The sequence below is a fragment of the Podarcis melisellensis genome (genome assembly GCF_964234715.1).
Source record: "Podarcis melisellensis genome assembly, chromosome: 3".
Lineage (NCBI taxonomy): Eukaryota > Metazoa > Chordata > Lepidosauria > Squamata > Lacertidae > Podarcis > Podarcis melisellensis.
Window position 1 is genome coordinate 40,015,960 of NC_138530.1, and position 14,016 is coordinate 40,029,975.

The window sequence follows — 14,016 nt, forward strand, 5'->3', positions numbered from 1 at the left end:
AATTCCTTGGCACTCTCAATATGATGCTCAGTCATGCACATGAGCAGTAGAGAGCCAGCGAGTCATCCAAAAACACTTTTTACAATACAGCACCACACTACTAATAAACTGCTATTAGTTGTAGGTCTTCTTCTGCTTCCTCTGGTGCATTAAGATTAGATAGGGAATTCCCTCCACAGAGCTTGAAATGGCTTTATGCAGCACAGTGTAAAAGAATTAAGTCAATGAACATGGAGAGGGAAACAAAAATATATATATAATATCCCATTTCACCAGAGCTTGCTTAAAGAATTATCAGTGCTTCCCTATCTCTACTAGAACTACTACTCACACATCCAAGGATTGCATTTGCTCACTTTGTAGCCATTGGAAACTACATTCTGCAGCATGTTCAAAGCTGTTCTGGTAGAAGCATCCTGAGTCCACACAAAAGTTATGAAGAAGACACATTTGTCTCCATCTAAATCGGCCTCAATCTGGTGCTCTTCAGGACATGGAAGGAGAATTATTAGTTGGCAACACAGCCTGCTGCACAGGATCACACACTGTATGCCACAGGAGGGAAGGGCTCCACAAGCACCACGCTCAGGAGCCTGGATTCAGTTGTCAACAACCTTGCATAGGAAATGCAAAAGAAACTCAGGCCATCTAACTCAGTATTGTCTACAATGACTGGAAGCAAGTGTTGGGGATTGAACCTGGAACTTTTGACACTCAGAGCATGTGCGATGACAATATGCTATTGTGCAGTTGTATATACAGAGTTTCCAAATGCCTTAGGCAGGGACAGGATCAGGCCCATTCAACACAATTGCAAAGTAATATTTGAAACACTTACTTGTCTCCCCATATACCCACAGGCCATGTAGGTAAGAATTGGCTGAAGCATCACCTGCACCGTAGTGGCTTTTTTACTGAGTGTTGTTAGTATGGTAAACAATCCATCTCCAACCGAAATGGCATCCAATCCACCGTGAAAATTCTCGTGTTTTGTAAGATGTAAACCACTTGCACCTAGGAGCAATTAAATATATTCCTGTCAGCTTGAGGGTAATAAAACAACCCTTGCTAAACACTGAAGATAAGCTTTGCCCCCACTTAATCTTGGGTGCCCTTTTAACTATTGCAAATAGAATATATACTGTAAAATCTATTGCCCAAGAAGTGCATATCATATAAATAACCCTCTGACAGCATAGTATTAACAAATCATGTAATTCTGTTCAGACTTTGGGTGTTTTTGAAAGCAAGAAAGGAGTTATTTGGCTTTATCTGGAGATATATTTAGGGTTTACACTCCCCCCAAATTAGGAGACTAAATTTAATTCTGAAAAATTAAGTGACTGACAGAAGGATGATGCACTGAGAAATTGATGAGGTGAGTTTAACACTGGGATTTAAGGGCCCAAGTACTCATGTTGAGTGCTCATGTACCAGATACGGATTTAGGATACAATAATTTTAATATAGGCCACTCCGTGCTGTGTTAAAATATTGCAAATTAAATCAAACAAATCAAATTAAATTAAAGCCTTTAAATTAAAAGCCCAGAGCCACTAGGCTCTACAAATACAAGCAGGATCTGGCCCTATAATATGCTAGCATGGGAAACTGTCTAAGAACTGAGTGTAGACAACTGCTTTAAGCTTTTTAGCAAACAAGCCAGATATAAAAATAAGTACATTCACTATTAAAATACCTACCAATTATCATTGCCATAGCACTGCTGTTACACTGGCCCAGAGCAGAAAGAATCTGGCTCATAATCTGCTGGTTAGCTAAGACTAGGTCAGCCACATATGCTGTTGAGCCTTGAGTACTGCCACTGTTTCCATTGCTATCTTTTCCACCTGAAACCTTTTCTTCATCGGAAACGCTGTCCGTAGTGCTGCTGGCCATTTGAGCCCGAGCGCTATATTCTCTGTTGCTTGAAAGTGGCAGCTGCACTAGGATGTTGACCAGCTTGAGCAAATCGAACATGAGCTGATCCCTCGTCATCTCTCCACAGACTGCTTTGGCATCCCCTGGCCGGATGATATTAGCAAAAAGCCCTCCAAAACATGCTCTAGCACCCACTGAACTGTCGGACCCACTGCGAGACATAACTTTGTCAGCACACGTAATGTAATGGTGCACAAGAAATGTGATGGATTCAATAACAGCAGAAATGGTGCTCACTGAGACAACTTCAAAATTCTGCTCAAGGGTAAATTCCAGAAGCTTCACTTGTGCATCCAGAGGCCCCTGGCCAGCCTGGAAAGCACCCCTAGAAGGGAAGGAAATTCAAATTAGGATTATTTTCGCTCATGAAAACCAACAATTTATACGCATTGAAATTGTGCATGTAACAAATGGTTGCCCGCTCTTCCCTTTTGCTTTTCCAATTTCTATGGTTGTATTGTTTTATTACTTCAGAATCTTTCTAGAGATTAGAAGGTAGGGTATACATTTTTACATAGATAAAAATAGTTAAGTGCAACTCCTGATCACATGCAGTTCATTCTGCTCTCTCTTTCTAGGGCCAGTAACAGTGGTTGAGAGTGGGAGACCAGGGTCCAAATCCTAACTAGGCATGAAGCTTCCTGGGTAATCTTGAAGCCATGTCACCATCTTTCAACCTAACCTACCTCAAAAGGTAGACCTCATTGGAGGCAAGGTGTGATATTATTGTAATAAGAAGTAAAAAGGAAGAGCATAGTCCCTTCCAAGTCTACAATTCTGTGAAATGCTGAAAACTAGACAGTAAAAAGTTATCTTGTTTCTTTTTATAAATTTAGATTTCAACTAGAGATGTGAAGGCACGGAAAAAACCTGGGAAAAATGGGGGGGGGCAGGAAAAATTGGGACAATGGGGTGGGGATGGGGAATCCAATTTCCCCCTCGACCTTCACTCCTTTAATTTCAACCCAACTTTGAAACTTAAATAAACTTAAAATAGACTTAAATAGACTGGAAAGAGAAGCTGCTGAATTGCAACTTATCACCAAACTTAAAACCATGGAGAGACCTGGTCTGAACAAAGACATTGGATTCTTATCTCATTATACATGACAAAGCCATTTTTCACCTTCTCACCCCTTGCTTTTTCCTGTAAGACCTATTGCAGTCGTTAAGAGTCGTCAACAGGCTCATCACAGCTATCTGCCAATCACCCATTCCCACCACCCTTCTGAGTAATACCCCTCCCCACCTTCTCACTATATAGAAGGGTCTGGAAACTTCTGTTTCAGTGTATCTGAAGAAGTGTGCATGCACACGAAAGCTCATACCAAGAACTAACTTAGTTGGTCTTTAAGGTGCTACTGGAAGGAATTTTTTTTTGTTTGTTTGCCTTAAATAAAAGTATTTATAATAATCAAAAGTTTACCTCTCCGTTGAAAGAATATGTATTAATTTTAATAAAAATTCACTGAACATCTGAGGGCATGTTGAAGAAAGGTGCACTTGTAAACGAGTAAGAAATTCTTGCATAGCTTGAGTAGCTGTTGGACCAACCTAGGAGGAGGGAAAGATTTAAAAAGGTATTTTGATTATGTTCTGAAGAATGGCATTTTCTGAAACAGTTCCCAAGCCCTTGTCATTATAGATGGCTGGATAAAGAGTCTTACAAGCTCAATCAGAAATGAGGCAAGGCTTGAAGTGGGGGGGGGGGGGATCTGCCAAATGTCCATAGGCAGTCCTTGAGAGCTGGAACCCTGCACATGCTAACTCCTTCTTAAGATTCACATGTACATGGTGGAAGGCAGTAAATAGTTTTATACTATTGGCAAAGCTGGTACACAGTCATTATGAGTAAGAAACAGACAAGTAGAGAATATTTTAACATAGGCTTTAGAAGTGCAACAGGAATCACACACAAGCTTTTCACCATCCTTAGGTGAGCTGAATGCCTCCAATATTTGTTTACAGCAAATAAAAATAATACCTGTGGACTATGTTGATTTGTTCCATGAGGGTTGGTTCCCGAAAGAAACTTCACTAAAACATGAATGAGGTTGGAATCTGACACCAACAGTTGGGCAGTACTTTCCTGAGATGTAATGGCACTGCTGGGACCAGCTGTAAGACAAAGTTTTTAAAAAGTAAAATTCCCAAATAGCTATACTGTTTCATCCAGTACAGAAAAGGCCGGGCTCTGTATCGTCTTATGGCACCAGACAAAGGTTTAGTTAAGGTTTCTGTGGAAATGTTTACCCAAAAACTGTTAAGAGTTTGTTATAGCTCATGTTACTGAACCTGTGAGTGTTTCAACCTTTCCTGTTTCATCCTTTATTTTGAGCTTTTGCTTAATAAATTTGCATTTCGTTTCTCTTTTATACTCTATTTTTGTAAGGAAAAATGCTGTTGGGCTGCAGTTTGCATGGCCACTGATACAAGCTGTAGGGTGACTACAGAACTGCAGGCAGATGCCTCAGGCAGCCAAGTGAGGAAGTGGGAGCAAGAAGGAGGTAACCAAAGGCAGGCAGGTGGGTAAATCAGCAGTGTGGCTTTGCAAACCTTCCTGCTCTCCCTCTGTTGCTGGTTGGATTGGGAGACAGGGTGCAAGGGAGTAGGCAACGGAGGAAGAGGGGCAGGCAAGTGGCCAAGACACGCCTTCCCATGCCCTTCCAGTCTCCCCTTTGTCTGCCCCTTACTTACAGAAGGAAAAGTGCATTTAAAAATGCACACTTTCTTCCGGCCATGGCACAAGAGCTGTGAAGGGCAGAAATACTTCCACATCTTCATTCCCCTCCTCATCACCAGTGGCAGCAGTGACTGGGGGATCTTGGGATTGGGGGTGGGCTGTGAGGGGGGGGAGTTTTGAGCGAACTGTGAGGGGGTGGAGATTGACAATGGGGTGGCGGTTTTGGTTGGTAAGCTGCAATGGAAGAATTGGGGTGGGTTAAAGGAAGCAGTGAGGGGGTAGGAGCTGAAGGGAGCTCGGGGGGGGGGGGCTGGCCATGGTACGAAGGTAGGCAGCGTTGGCAAGGGGTGAATGGAATGGCAACCAAAGCAAACAGGAGCAGTAGCCCCTAGTTAATACATTTCCTATTAACCTAAATTAACTTGGACTTCCCTAGTTTTGAGCCCAAGGTGCTATCTGGCAGTTTCTAAATGCCAAGGGGTGATACTATGGATTGCGTTCTTCTACTTTTAGAAGACTGCTAAGGCTGTGTACTTTTGGCTGTTCTGGTGAAGGCAGTGGCTCTCACGCATGCAGTCAAAGACTCTTGCCAAGGAGCTACTGGACCCATATCACTTCCCTGTTCACTCCTGGGCACAGATCCTGCCTGCAAGACAACCTCTACAACTTTCAGAGCCAAAGAAAGGTCCATCAGCAAAGAAGATGAAGCTGCAGCTCTGTTGCCACATATAGCCAAGCTGGTCCCAGGAGGAACAACAAATGCAATTAAGGAGGAAACTAGAAATTCCATTACGAAACTTGAAGCGGCCATTTTCAGGCTTGCAATTTGGTATGAGCTTCTGAGGCTGATATCTGCTACCCAGAGAAAATGAGTTAAATGAGTAACTCGGTGAAGATCTCTGCGCAAATGCACCTCTCCATCCACTTAAACAGCAAGTATGTTACGATCCTTGTATCTTCTTTTCACAAGGAAAAAAACCACAAAGTTTTTCACAATATGAAATATGGTTCCTAAAGTATTTAAATATTTAGCTCAAGCACCCCATGATACCCCATGAAGGCTTTTATTTTACATTTGTTATTACTTATACTGCTACATAATGGACTAATAATGCTAGATAAGAGCCTCCTTGTCAAGTTTTTAGTGACTAAGAACAGATGTGCTGGCATGTCTATCACTTACATTCAAACTAAATCAAACCAATTTAAAGATTTAGTATTTAGAAAAAAAATCAAAATTATATTTTAACATAGGCTTTAGAAGTGCAACATTCCAGAGGAACTTACAGTTGAATTGCATGTTCGTCATGAGGGTTAGACTATGGAGTACAAGGCACCATGTTCTCAGTAAGGTATTAGGATACCATGCCAGGACAGTCAGGAAGCTAGTTACTGATGCTGTAATAAATACACAGTTCAAAACACAACATATCACAACAGATAGTTTTTTTAATTACTGGAAACTTCAGTTATGGGGGGGGGGAGAGGAGAATGAAAATATCACTTTTTAGAAAGGCAAAAGCTGGCAAATATCTGGATCTCTCAAGCTGGAGAATGCACTGAACAACCAATTTGAGTAATAAGCACATGGGTAGGAGATTAAACTGATGTGAGCAAGGCCAGATAAGAAATTTCACAGGTTCACCAGCACCCAAGAACAAAAATTAACTGCAGAATTCATCCACAGCAGAGAGCTGCCTAGCCTCAACTTTGCCATTTCTTTACAGAATAAATTAAGGCGAATATTATGTTGCCATGATTTTTTGGGCACCTTGCCTAGAAGACAAGAGGGGCCCAAGTGGTGGGAAGCTGCTGCAGACCTTCACAAGTACAGCACTACACCAATAGTGTAAAAATTCTATCTTACACTATGAAGAAATACACACACACTGATGCTGCTTACCTTGATTTAAGGGAATGACAGGTGTCCGGTTGGCATTATACAAGAAAACATCAGTGCAGTTGTCTTTAGTCCCAGTGGACCCTGAATTCAGGCTTAATGTGAGCCATAACTGTAGAAGGGATTCGAGCTAGAGGATAATGGATAATCAGTTGTCATTTTCCAAATATATTTAGGAAAAGGTTATGGAACTCGGAAGTCAGGGATGTCCAATAAATGGGTACCTCAAGAATTCCAACATTAATTTGTCTCCTTTGTTCTCTTGTAACACACTACTACTATTATAGGATGTATTTACTGCATTCCATGTCCTTTTGATTTTAAGGAAGCCAACAAGCATATGGTTGGCAAAAGGCAAAGAAAGAAGAGCCATCTCATTGATGTAACAGTAACTATAACAACCAGTTCAGTTTCTGGAAACTTAGTATTGTTTTTTAAATAATAAAAAAATCCAGCATTAGCAAGTTTCACTCTTCCGATGTTGTAAGCAAACCTATACAAACACTAGTTGAACAAGCTGCATTGCACTATTAAGCTAAAGAGCCTATCTGAAATTGCCTCAGCATCTGCAGACGCAGCACAAGTATTTTAGAAACACAAATTGCTTTTATAGTTTGCCACTGCAGGCATAAGCACACTGTCCAAAATGATAAAGCTTAGTTTCTCTAAGGTTTTTCTAATATTGTGTCCTCAAAGTGCAACAGTTATTGTTCAAAAATTATTTTTCTATGCCTGTAATAATTAGCAGCACAGCACAACAGTGGAAACTAAGCTCTGGATCAATTCTTCACCCAACAGGAAACCTGCCAGCTCTGCACTATATTGCTTGCTCTAAGATGGAACAGTACAGCTATAGAAAGGTGTACCAAAGAGCAAGACCACCTAGCTATAAGGATCTGGAAATACACCTGAGGCATTTTGTGTGTGTGTAAGTTAAACCAACATGTGATCAGACGTACCGCCCTAACACCAACAGAGAAGAATTTGGCTTACTAAAGGCATTGCACCCGTTAATGCATTTATATCATTCTCATAGGCCAACACAGAAAAACTCTCTACAAACAATTACATACCTGAACATGATGGACTTGTAGCATAGAGAACAGTTTGTTGAAGCATGCACTTAACATTGGTATGGAGGACAGCTGGATAATAAACTGGTTGTTCTGATTTGATGCATGCAGCCCCTGTAACAATGAATCATCTGTTCCACTCGGAGACTGAGTTACTGAAAGAAAACACACACACCAAAGTAAGTTATTTTTAAATGAAAAAGAGAAACTGCATCTTTATCTTTGTTACCAAAGACATTAATTTACTCTTTCACAATATACAGAACAATTCCCCAGAATACAAATTGAATACAGTAATAAGATCTTTAAAAGGACAACACATGAAGATACTCTGGGTTACACAACAGCTGTGCAAACAGAAGGCTCCTTGCACAATAGGGCTTTCCCACCCTGGCCTCACTACCACAGCCCCCTGACCCACTACTAAGGTCAGATGATTCTCAGAAATGGCCTGGCATGTGGCACATTGGCTACAATGGAAGGCAGAATCAAAGAAAACCAAGCAGAAGCAGCTTTCACAAGTACAGTTCATGCAAATAGCTATTTTGGTCTTTGCCCTCTTTAAGGTGTGAGGGTGTGTATGCAACTGCTTATTTCCATATGACTAAAAAACCTCAACAAATTAATCGGATAATTAATCCCACTCACTTCTGAAAAATCACAGATAGTTAAAGGGCACAGGTCTGGTTATAGAGGAGTTTTCTCCCCTGGTGCCTAAAGATATGTTGTGCATGCGTCCTCAGCTAGTAAGGGTAGTTAAAGTGCTTTGCATTCTAGCTAGCTACCAGATAACTAAGCTTTTAGCATGTTGGTTAGCAAGAAAAGATTACCGCAATGTTCAGAGGTGTTTATTTTTAACTGTGCAAATTTACATGTAGGAGATGTGTTGGTTAATGCCTGCAGAATGGAATCAGCTTCCAGAGTAGACATCATTTTCAGCATCAGTTCTGCTTGTTGTTCAAGTCCAACCTCTAAGCGTGCATCTAAAGCTTTGGAAAGCAGCATAATGTCAGCATTTAAATTACAAATTTGTGACCTATTACACATTTAAACAGTAAACATTTTATCAAATGTTAACAGATCATCATAAAATGCTTAGGCCTATGGTACTGACTGTTTCTGTTGCTAGATATGGGGCTTGGTGTATGAACTATGGTGTATGAAAAAGTAGGACACATAATGCAGATAAATAAAAGCAGATTTTAAGTAAATCCAGAGACTTAGGTCAACAAAGTCAGGTGTCTGCCCTCAAACTACAACTGTTATTTTCGGGAGCAAGATTCAGTTCAATAATTTTTGGAACAGATACCAACTGAATGGGGCTTTTTACTGAGCACAACCTGGTTTTTACGCTGTAGCCACAATACAGAGAACCACATGTCTAGCTCCATTTGTCCAGCAGGGTACTGGACTTTCCCGAACTACCCCTTTTCCTAAATAATCCACAAGGCTTCTGGAAACTGGGGGACCTTGCAGTTTTCACTATGTCACAGATGTGCCAAATATAGCTCTTTGGAAAGGAGCTACAATATAATAATCAGAACATGCATTTGTAAACCTTTAATTATATCTCAACTGTCTGGCATAGAATATTGCATAACTCAAATATCTAAATAATCATAATGTGACTGTCACATTAGCAAAAGCAACAACAGCTCCCCCGACAAGCCAAAATGAACAGTACACAAGGTAAGACTATAGCTATTGCTTACCTTGAGAGACTGATACGCTCACAGTTTGTGACCCATTCTTCTCTGTGGTAACTGGTGGTTTTGCCACAGAGATTCCAACACCTCCAATGTAGGGGTTGTAATTATATGTACCGTAGTCAGCTCCCCAGTAATCATACCAAGTGCTGCTTATAGGCTTTATAAAATAAAATGAGACACAAATTTATTATTCAGATTATTTCTGTTAAAAAAAACTACTTTTTTCTACTGCTACATTTTGAAGTAGGATTATAAATGGTATTTTAGAAGTTATAATAAATTGGAATAGCAACATGTTTTGCTAGGCACTGCAGAGAAGCAAATGACAGTAGTATCCTCTAACGTGTTTTCAAATTAAGCCACAGTACAGAAGAAGAAGAAGAAGAAGAAGAAGAAGAAGAAGAAGAAGAAGAAAGCATCCAAATACATCATGATGAGAGACTATGTTTCCAAATGCTGATGAATTTTTCCAAATGCTGAAAGACAGCCTTTTGGCGGAAACACCATGGGCAATTATTCAAAATTCACCAGCATCTTGAGACTTTATCTTTCTCTGGCAGTTCATCCTGTATCACACATACAAGACTAAGGAGATAACTTTGGAAAAAGTTGCACTGTGTTAAAGATATAAGCTTTTTTTGAAAACTCATGCATGCCATACCTTGAAGACTTTCGCTGCAAGGGGATCTTTCTCTAAGTCAATATCTAAAGGATCAATATCGACTTCCATCAGGTCTTGTAGTAACTCAAGATCAATGTCTTTATCTTTTTCCAAAGATGACAGAGGTGGAGTACCTTTAGGTGATTCAAAGAGCTTAATACCACCATGCTCTGTAAAGGTTCATAACAGACAAGACTGGCAAAAGACTGTGTAACTTAAGGGTCAACCAGCCTACCTAGCCCCGAACTCACATGAATGATTTCTATAAGGTTTAACAGGCTCTGGTTTTCTACCCATCCTCTGTCACTATAGCTAGTGCACTAACCCCCCCCCCCCCGCAACCTTTGTTTCATCAAGGGGCATAAATTCTGAACTTGTTATTTACTCCAGAGGTGTACCACTGCAGCTGCCATGGGCAGGATCAAGTTATCAAATATTTAACACTGTATTAAACAGTGTTTGAAACTCCCATTGTTCTAGGCGCATTTTGCAACAGGGAATTTCATTAGTGCGAGCGGTTTCTGAGCTCTAGGTGCAGTACTGTGCTTAAGATTTCAGTTTACAACAGCAGAGTGGAAGGAAAGGAAGACCTTTTACTGCCTCCCCACTTCCAGCTACTTTCTGAAGACTGGAGAAGAGACCCTCTTAAGAATATCAGGGGGTGGGCAGGGGAAGGACTAGACCATGTGAAAAATGAACATAATATTTTAGCTGCCGTTCATTCATTTTTAGCTTTGTATTCTCGTTATAAAAAAAACAAGACATTCCGTTGCTGCGCCCATAACCTAGGTTTAAGGTGCTATTTAGCTCCTAGCTTTCATATCTCAATTTCTAACACTGGAACCAGACTAGTAAAAGGGCATTTTTTTTGACCTGCTATTTAAAACATAGCAAGATTCTAATACACAGAGTGTCAGGCATCTGTAACACATCTGTCTCACAATTAATAACTTTGCTGTATTTTTCGCTCTATAAGACACACATTTTCCCTCCTAAAAAGTAAGGAGAAATGTGTGTGCTTCTTATGGAGCGAATGAAAGCTGCGCAATCCAATCCCTCTTGCTGTTCTGGCTTCAGGGATAGCCGCACAAAGCCTCCTCAACAAGATTTGATTCAGAATACATTTTTTCTTGTTTTCCTCCTCTAAAAACTAGGTGTGTCTTATGGTCGGGTGTGTCTAATAGAGCAAAAAAATACGGTAATTTAAGTTACATGTAATGTTGCCCCGCTTGGGACATTGGCATGCCTTCCTGAACAATATGAGAAGGGACACAGGAGGCTGATGGGGGAAAGGAAGAATTGCCCTGGCTGATTTTGGGTGAGTCTACCACCCTCCGCACCTATTCCCATAAAGTCTAGAAGAGTCACCTGACACTCTGGAGAGGATTTCTGGGGATGCATGTGAGTCAGAAAACTTTACTTCCAGGAACCTCCTTAAGTTTATTTATAAGATCTAAGCCAATGCTTTTCATCTTTATTTCAATGACTGCAAACACTGTTTTAACTAAAAACACACACACAAACTATTGACAAAACCAGTTTAGTTATTTGTTACCTTTTTTAAAATTCTGCTTTTTTAAACTGCTTCTGAAATGGTGCTAAATCTATTGGTTAGATGGCAAAACTGAAGCAAGAGCTTGGAAAAGGCTCATGACCCCTTTGCAAAGTATCTATTTACCTGTGATGTCATGTGTCAAAGGCTCATCAATAGTTTCTACTAACTGAACTGCAGACTGCTGAAGAGCATCATCCGAGTCTGCAGCTGAAGCCCCTGCCTCTTCTCCCATTGCAGCTTCCTCCATGGCTTCAGCAGCTACAGGAGCCAACAATTCTCCTGAATATGTCAGAGCACAATTAATTTACTGAAGTGGTCAAAGAAAAACAATCTGGTGCATATTGCTTGAATGCTAGCATTACTCAATTACATGTTCTGAACTAAGAAGGTTATCATTTCAACATAGACCAGAGAGCACAATAGCACTCAAAACTGACCATACAAGTTGCATTTGCTTTTATGCCCAATCTAACCTTTCCAGAAAACTTGCAAGAAAACAATAATTCTGTCTACGCAGGACAACCCCAACAAGATCAGACCACATGGTCAAGCAGGAATCTTATTTCTAAATGCTGATGTGGAGGGTAGAAGGCCTAGAATATCTCACAGCTGGAGACACAGACCACCCTTCTGCAAACCATCTTTGGGCCTCAGCATTGTCTGACACCATCTGCCCCCCTCCCACTGTTTTCTACAGCAGACAGGCTAGTTGCCATTTACTGAGGCAGCTGGATGCTACCACATGAGGGTCCTGCCAAACTGCTGGAAGTCAACTAGTCAATAAAGTTCATATTCACCCCATGTTAGTATGTTGGCTATTACATCTTCCATCCTTCCCACTGTATGCACTATCATTCTGCTTAATAAGTATCTGGAGTTTCAACAAACCTGCTAGGATGTCTTGCAGCATACACGTCAGAGAATACTGAGCCCATGCTCCTCCCCAAGAGATATCACCTCTGTTAAAGTCTGTCCCAACCAGAAGCAACAGTAGCCTTTCCAGCTGAGCTTCGTTCACAATTTCACACAAATGAATTGTAGGTCTTGTAGCATTGGCAATTCTAGCAAGAACCTGGAATGGAATTTCAGAAATGAAAGGTTGCATGCATAATTCTACCCACAAATGTTTGCTTACAACCATTTATTTATTATGTCAAATTTATAACCCACTTTTCCTCTCTGAAGGGAGCCAAGGGCAGCTATGGAGTATAACATTTCTACAAAAGTAAGACTTGGATGACTATAATGGATGGAGCCTCAGGTATACGGTCTAGTATAACTCAAAGGGACTCTCTCGCTGGAAATCTAGCTTCAAGACAGGTAAACAGTCAATATCAGGAATGGCTTACCCAGTTATGTTTGTCATAAAAATAAAAATTGCTATTAGTCTTGTATCTTGGAAAATGTATGATTTAAGAAAGTATTGCATAAACTAGAAAATATGGTCATATATATTATATTGGAAGATGCATTCAGCAGAGCAAGCTGTACAGGATAAATGCATAACACTTCAGGCATGACATCTCATGCAGCTCTGAAGATGCCCTCCTTCCCTCCTAGTTGGAGCTGGTTGTGAGGAAAGAAGTCTCAGTCCTAAGGGAACCCTCCTTTCTATTTCTGCATATCCATTATTTTCCATTTTGTCTTGGAAAGTTGTAACATTAAGATTCATGAAGAAAATATTATTCATCCATAACATATTCAGCCTTAATAGATTGGATTGCCTAAGCAGAAAACCTCCACTCGTGCATCTCAGGGCATTCAATTTTTGCTCCGCAACCTACAGCAGCCTCCTGCACCATGTGTCCTTTTATCCCAGAGGGTCCCCCAACTCTCAGGAGCAGTTTGTAGGAGAAGATGGGTCTTAAGTGGGTATGGATGAATTGGCAAATGACTTAGCTCAGTGGGTAGAGCACAAGACTCTTAATCTCATAATCATGGGTTCAAGCCCCACATTGGGCAAGATTCCTACACTGCAGAGGGTTGCACTGGTTGACCTTCCTAGTCCCTTCCAACGCTACAATTCTATGATTCTATGACTAAGACGTGCATGAATGAAAGCCTTTCCTCTAAGGCAAAGCCACAATCTGGTATAACCCATTGTTTTTCCTTTCAGCATGAGTGCAGAGAGAAAAATGAAATGTTTGTTTTTACACGGACATATCAGGAAAAGGAGCAATGACATACACTTAGTTGAAGATTCACCATGTTTGACTCAAGGGTGAAAAATACTTGCGTCTCCCTTCTGTCATATAAAACATGCGCAGGCAATGGGCAATACCTAATTATGCCCACCCACAAGGGAAACAGATTTCCATGACAAAAGGAGACTCTTCCTCCCTCCCTCCCTTGGATGACTAAATGCTATCAAGTAGGAAATAGATTCTATTATTATCATTATTATTATTATTATGCCTTATATCCAGAGGTCTCAGGGCGGTTCACAGAACAGACACCTAGTGTTTGAAGGCCAAAAACACAGAGGACTAGTGGA

At 40.7% G+C, this 14,016-nt stretch overlaps 1 protein-coding gene across 9 annotated transcripts in view; it reads right to left on the reverse strand.

Annotated features, from left to right (window-relative positions):
• BIRC6 (baculoviral IAP repeat containing 6) overlaps positions 1 to 14,016 on the reverse strand; it is a 140,963-nt gene that overhangs the window by 71,517 nt on the left and 55,430 nt on the right. For 7 of the 9 annotated variants that reach the window (XM_081905331.1, XM_081905327.1, XM_081905330.1 and 4 more), the window contains 12 exons: positions 12,411 to 12,594; positions 11,646 to 11,801; positions 9,968 to 10,137; positions 9,310 to 9,463; positions 8,470 to 8,586; positions 7,598 to 7,752; positions 6,528 to 6,654; positions 5,912 to 6,022; positions 3,926 to 4,059; positions 3,368 to 3,495; positions 1,704 to 2,266; positions 839 to 1,014 (listed from right to left, as the gene is read on the reverse strand). In XM_081905331.1, the coding sequence (XP_081761457.1) occupies positions 839 to 1,014; positions 1,704 to 2,266; positions 3,368 to 3,495; positions 3,926 to 4,059; positions 5,912 to 6,022; positions 6,528 to 6,654; positions 7,598 to 7,752; positions 8,470 to 8,586; positions 9,310 to 9,463; positions 9,968 to 10,137; positions 11,646 to 11,801; positions 12,411 to 12,594 (2,175 nt within the window). The remainder of the gene's footprint in view (positions 1 to 838; positions 1,015 to 1,703; positions 2,267 to 3,367; positions 3,496 to 3,925; positions 4,060 to 5,911; positions 6,023 to 6,527; positions 6,655 to 7,597; positions 7,753 to 8,469; positions 8,587 to 9,309; positions 9,464 to 9,967; positions 10,138 to 11,645; positions 11,802 to 12,410; positions 12,595 to 14,016) is intronic. The other 2 variants (XM_081905329.1, XM_081905328.1) reach the window with 1 other exon arrangement.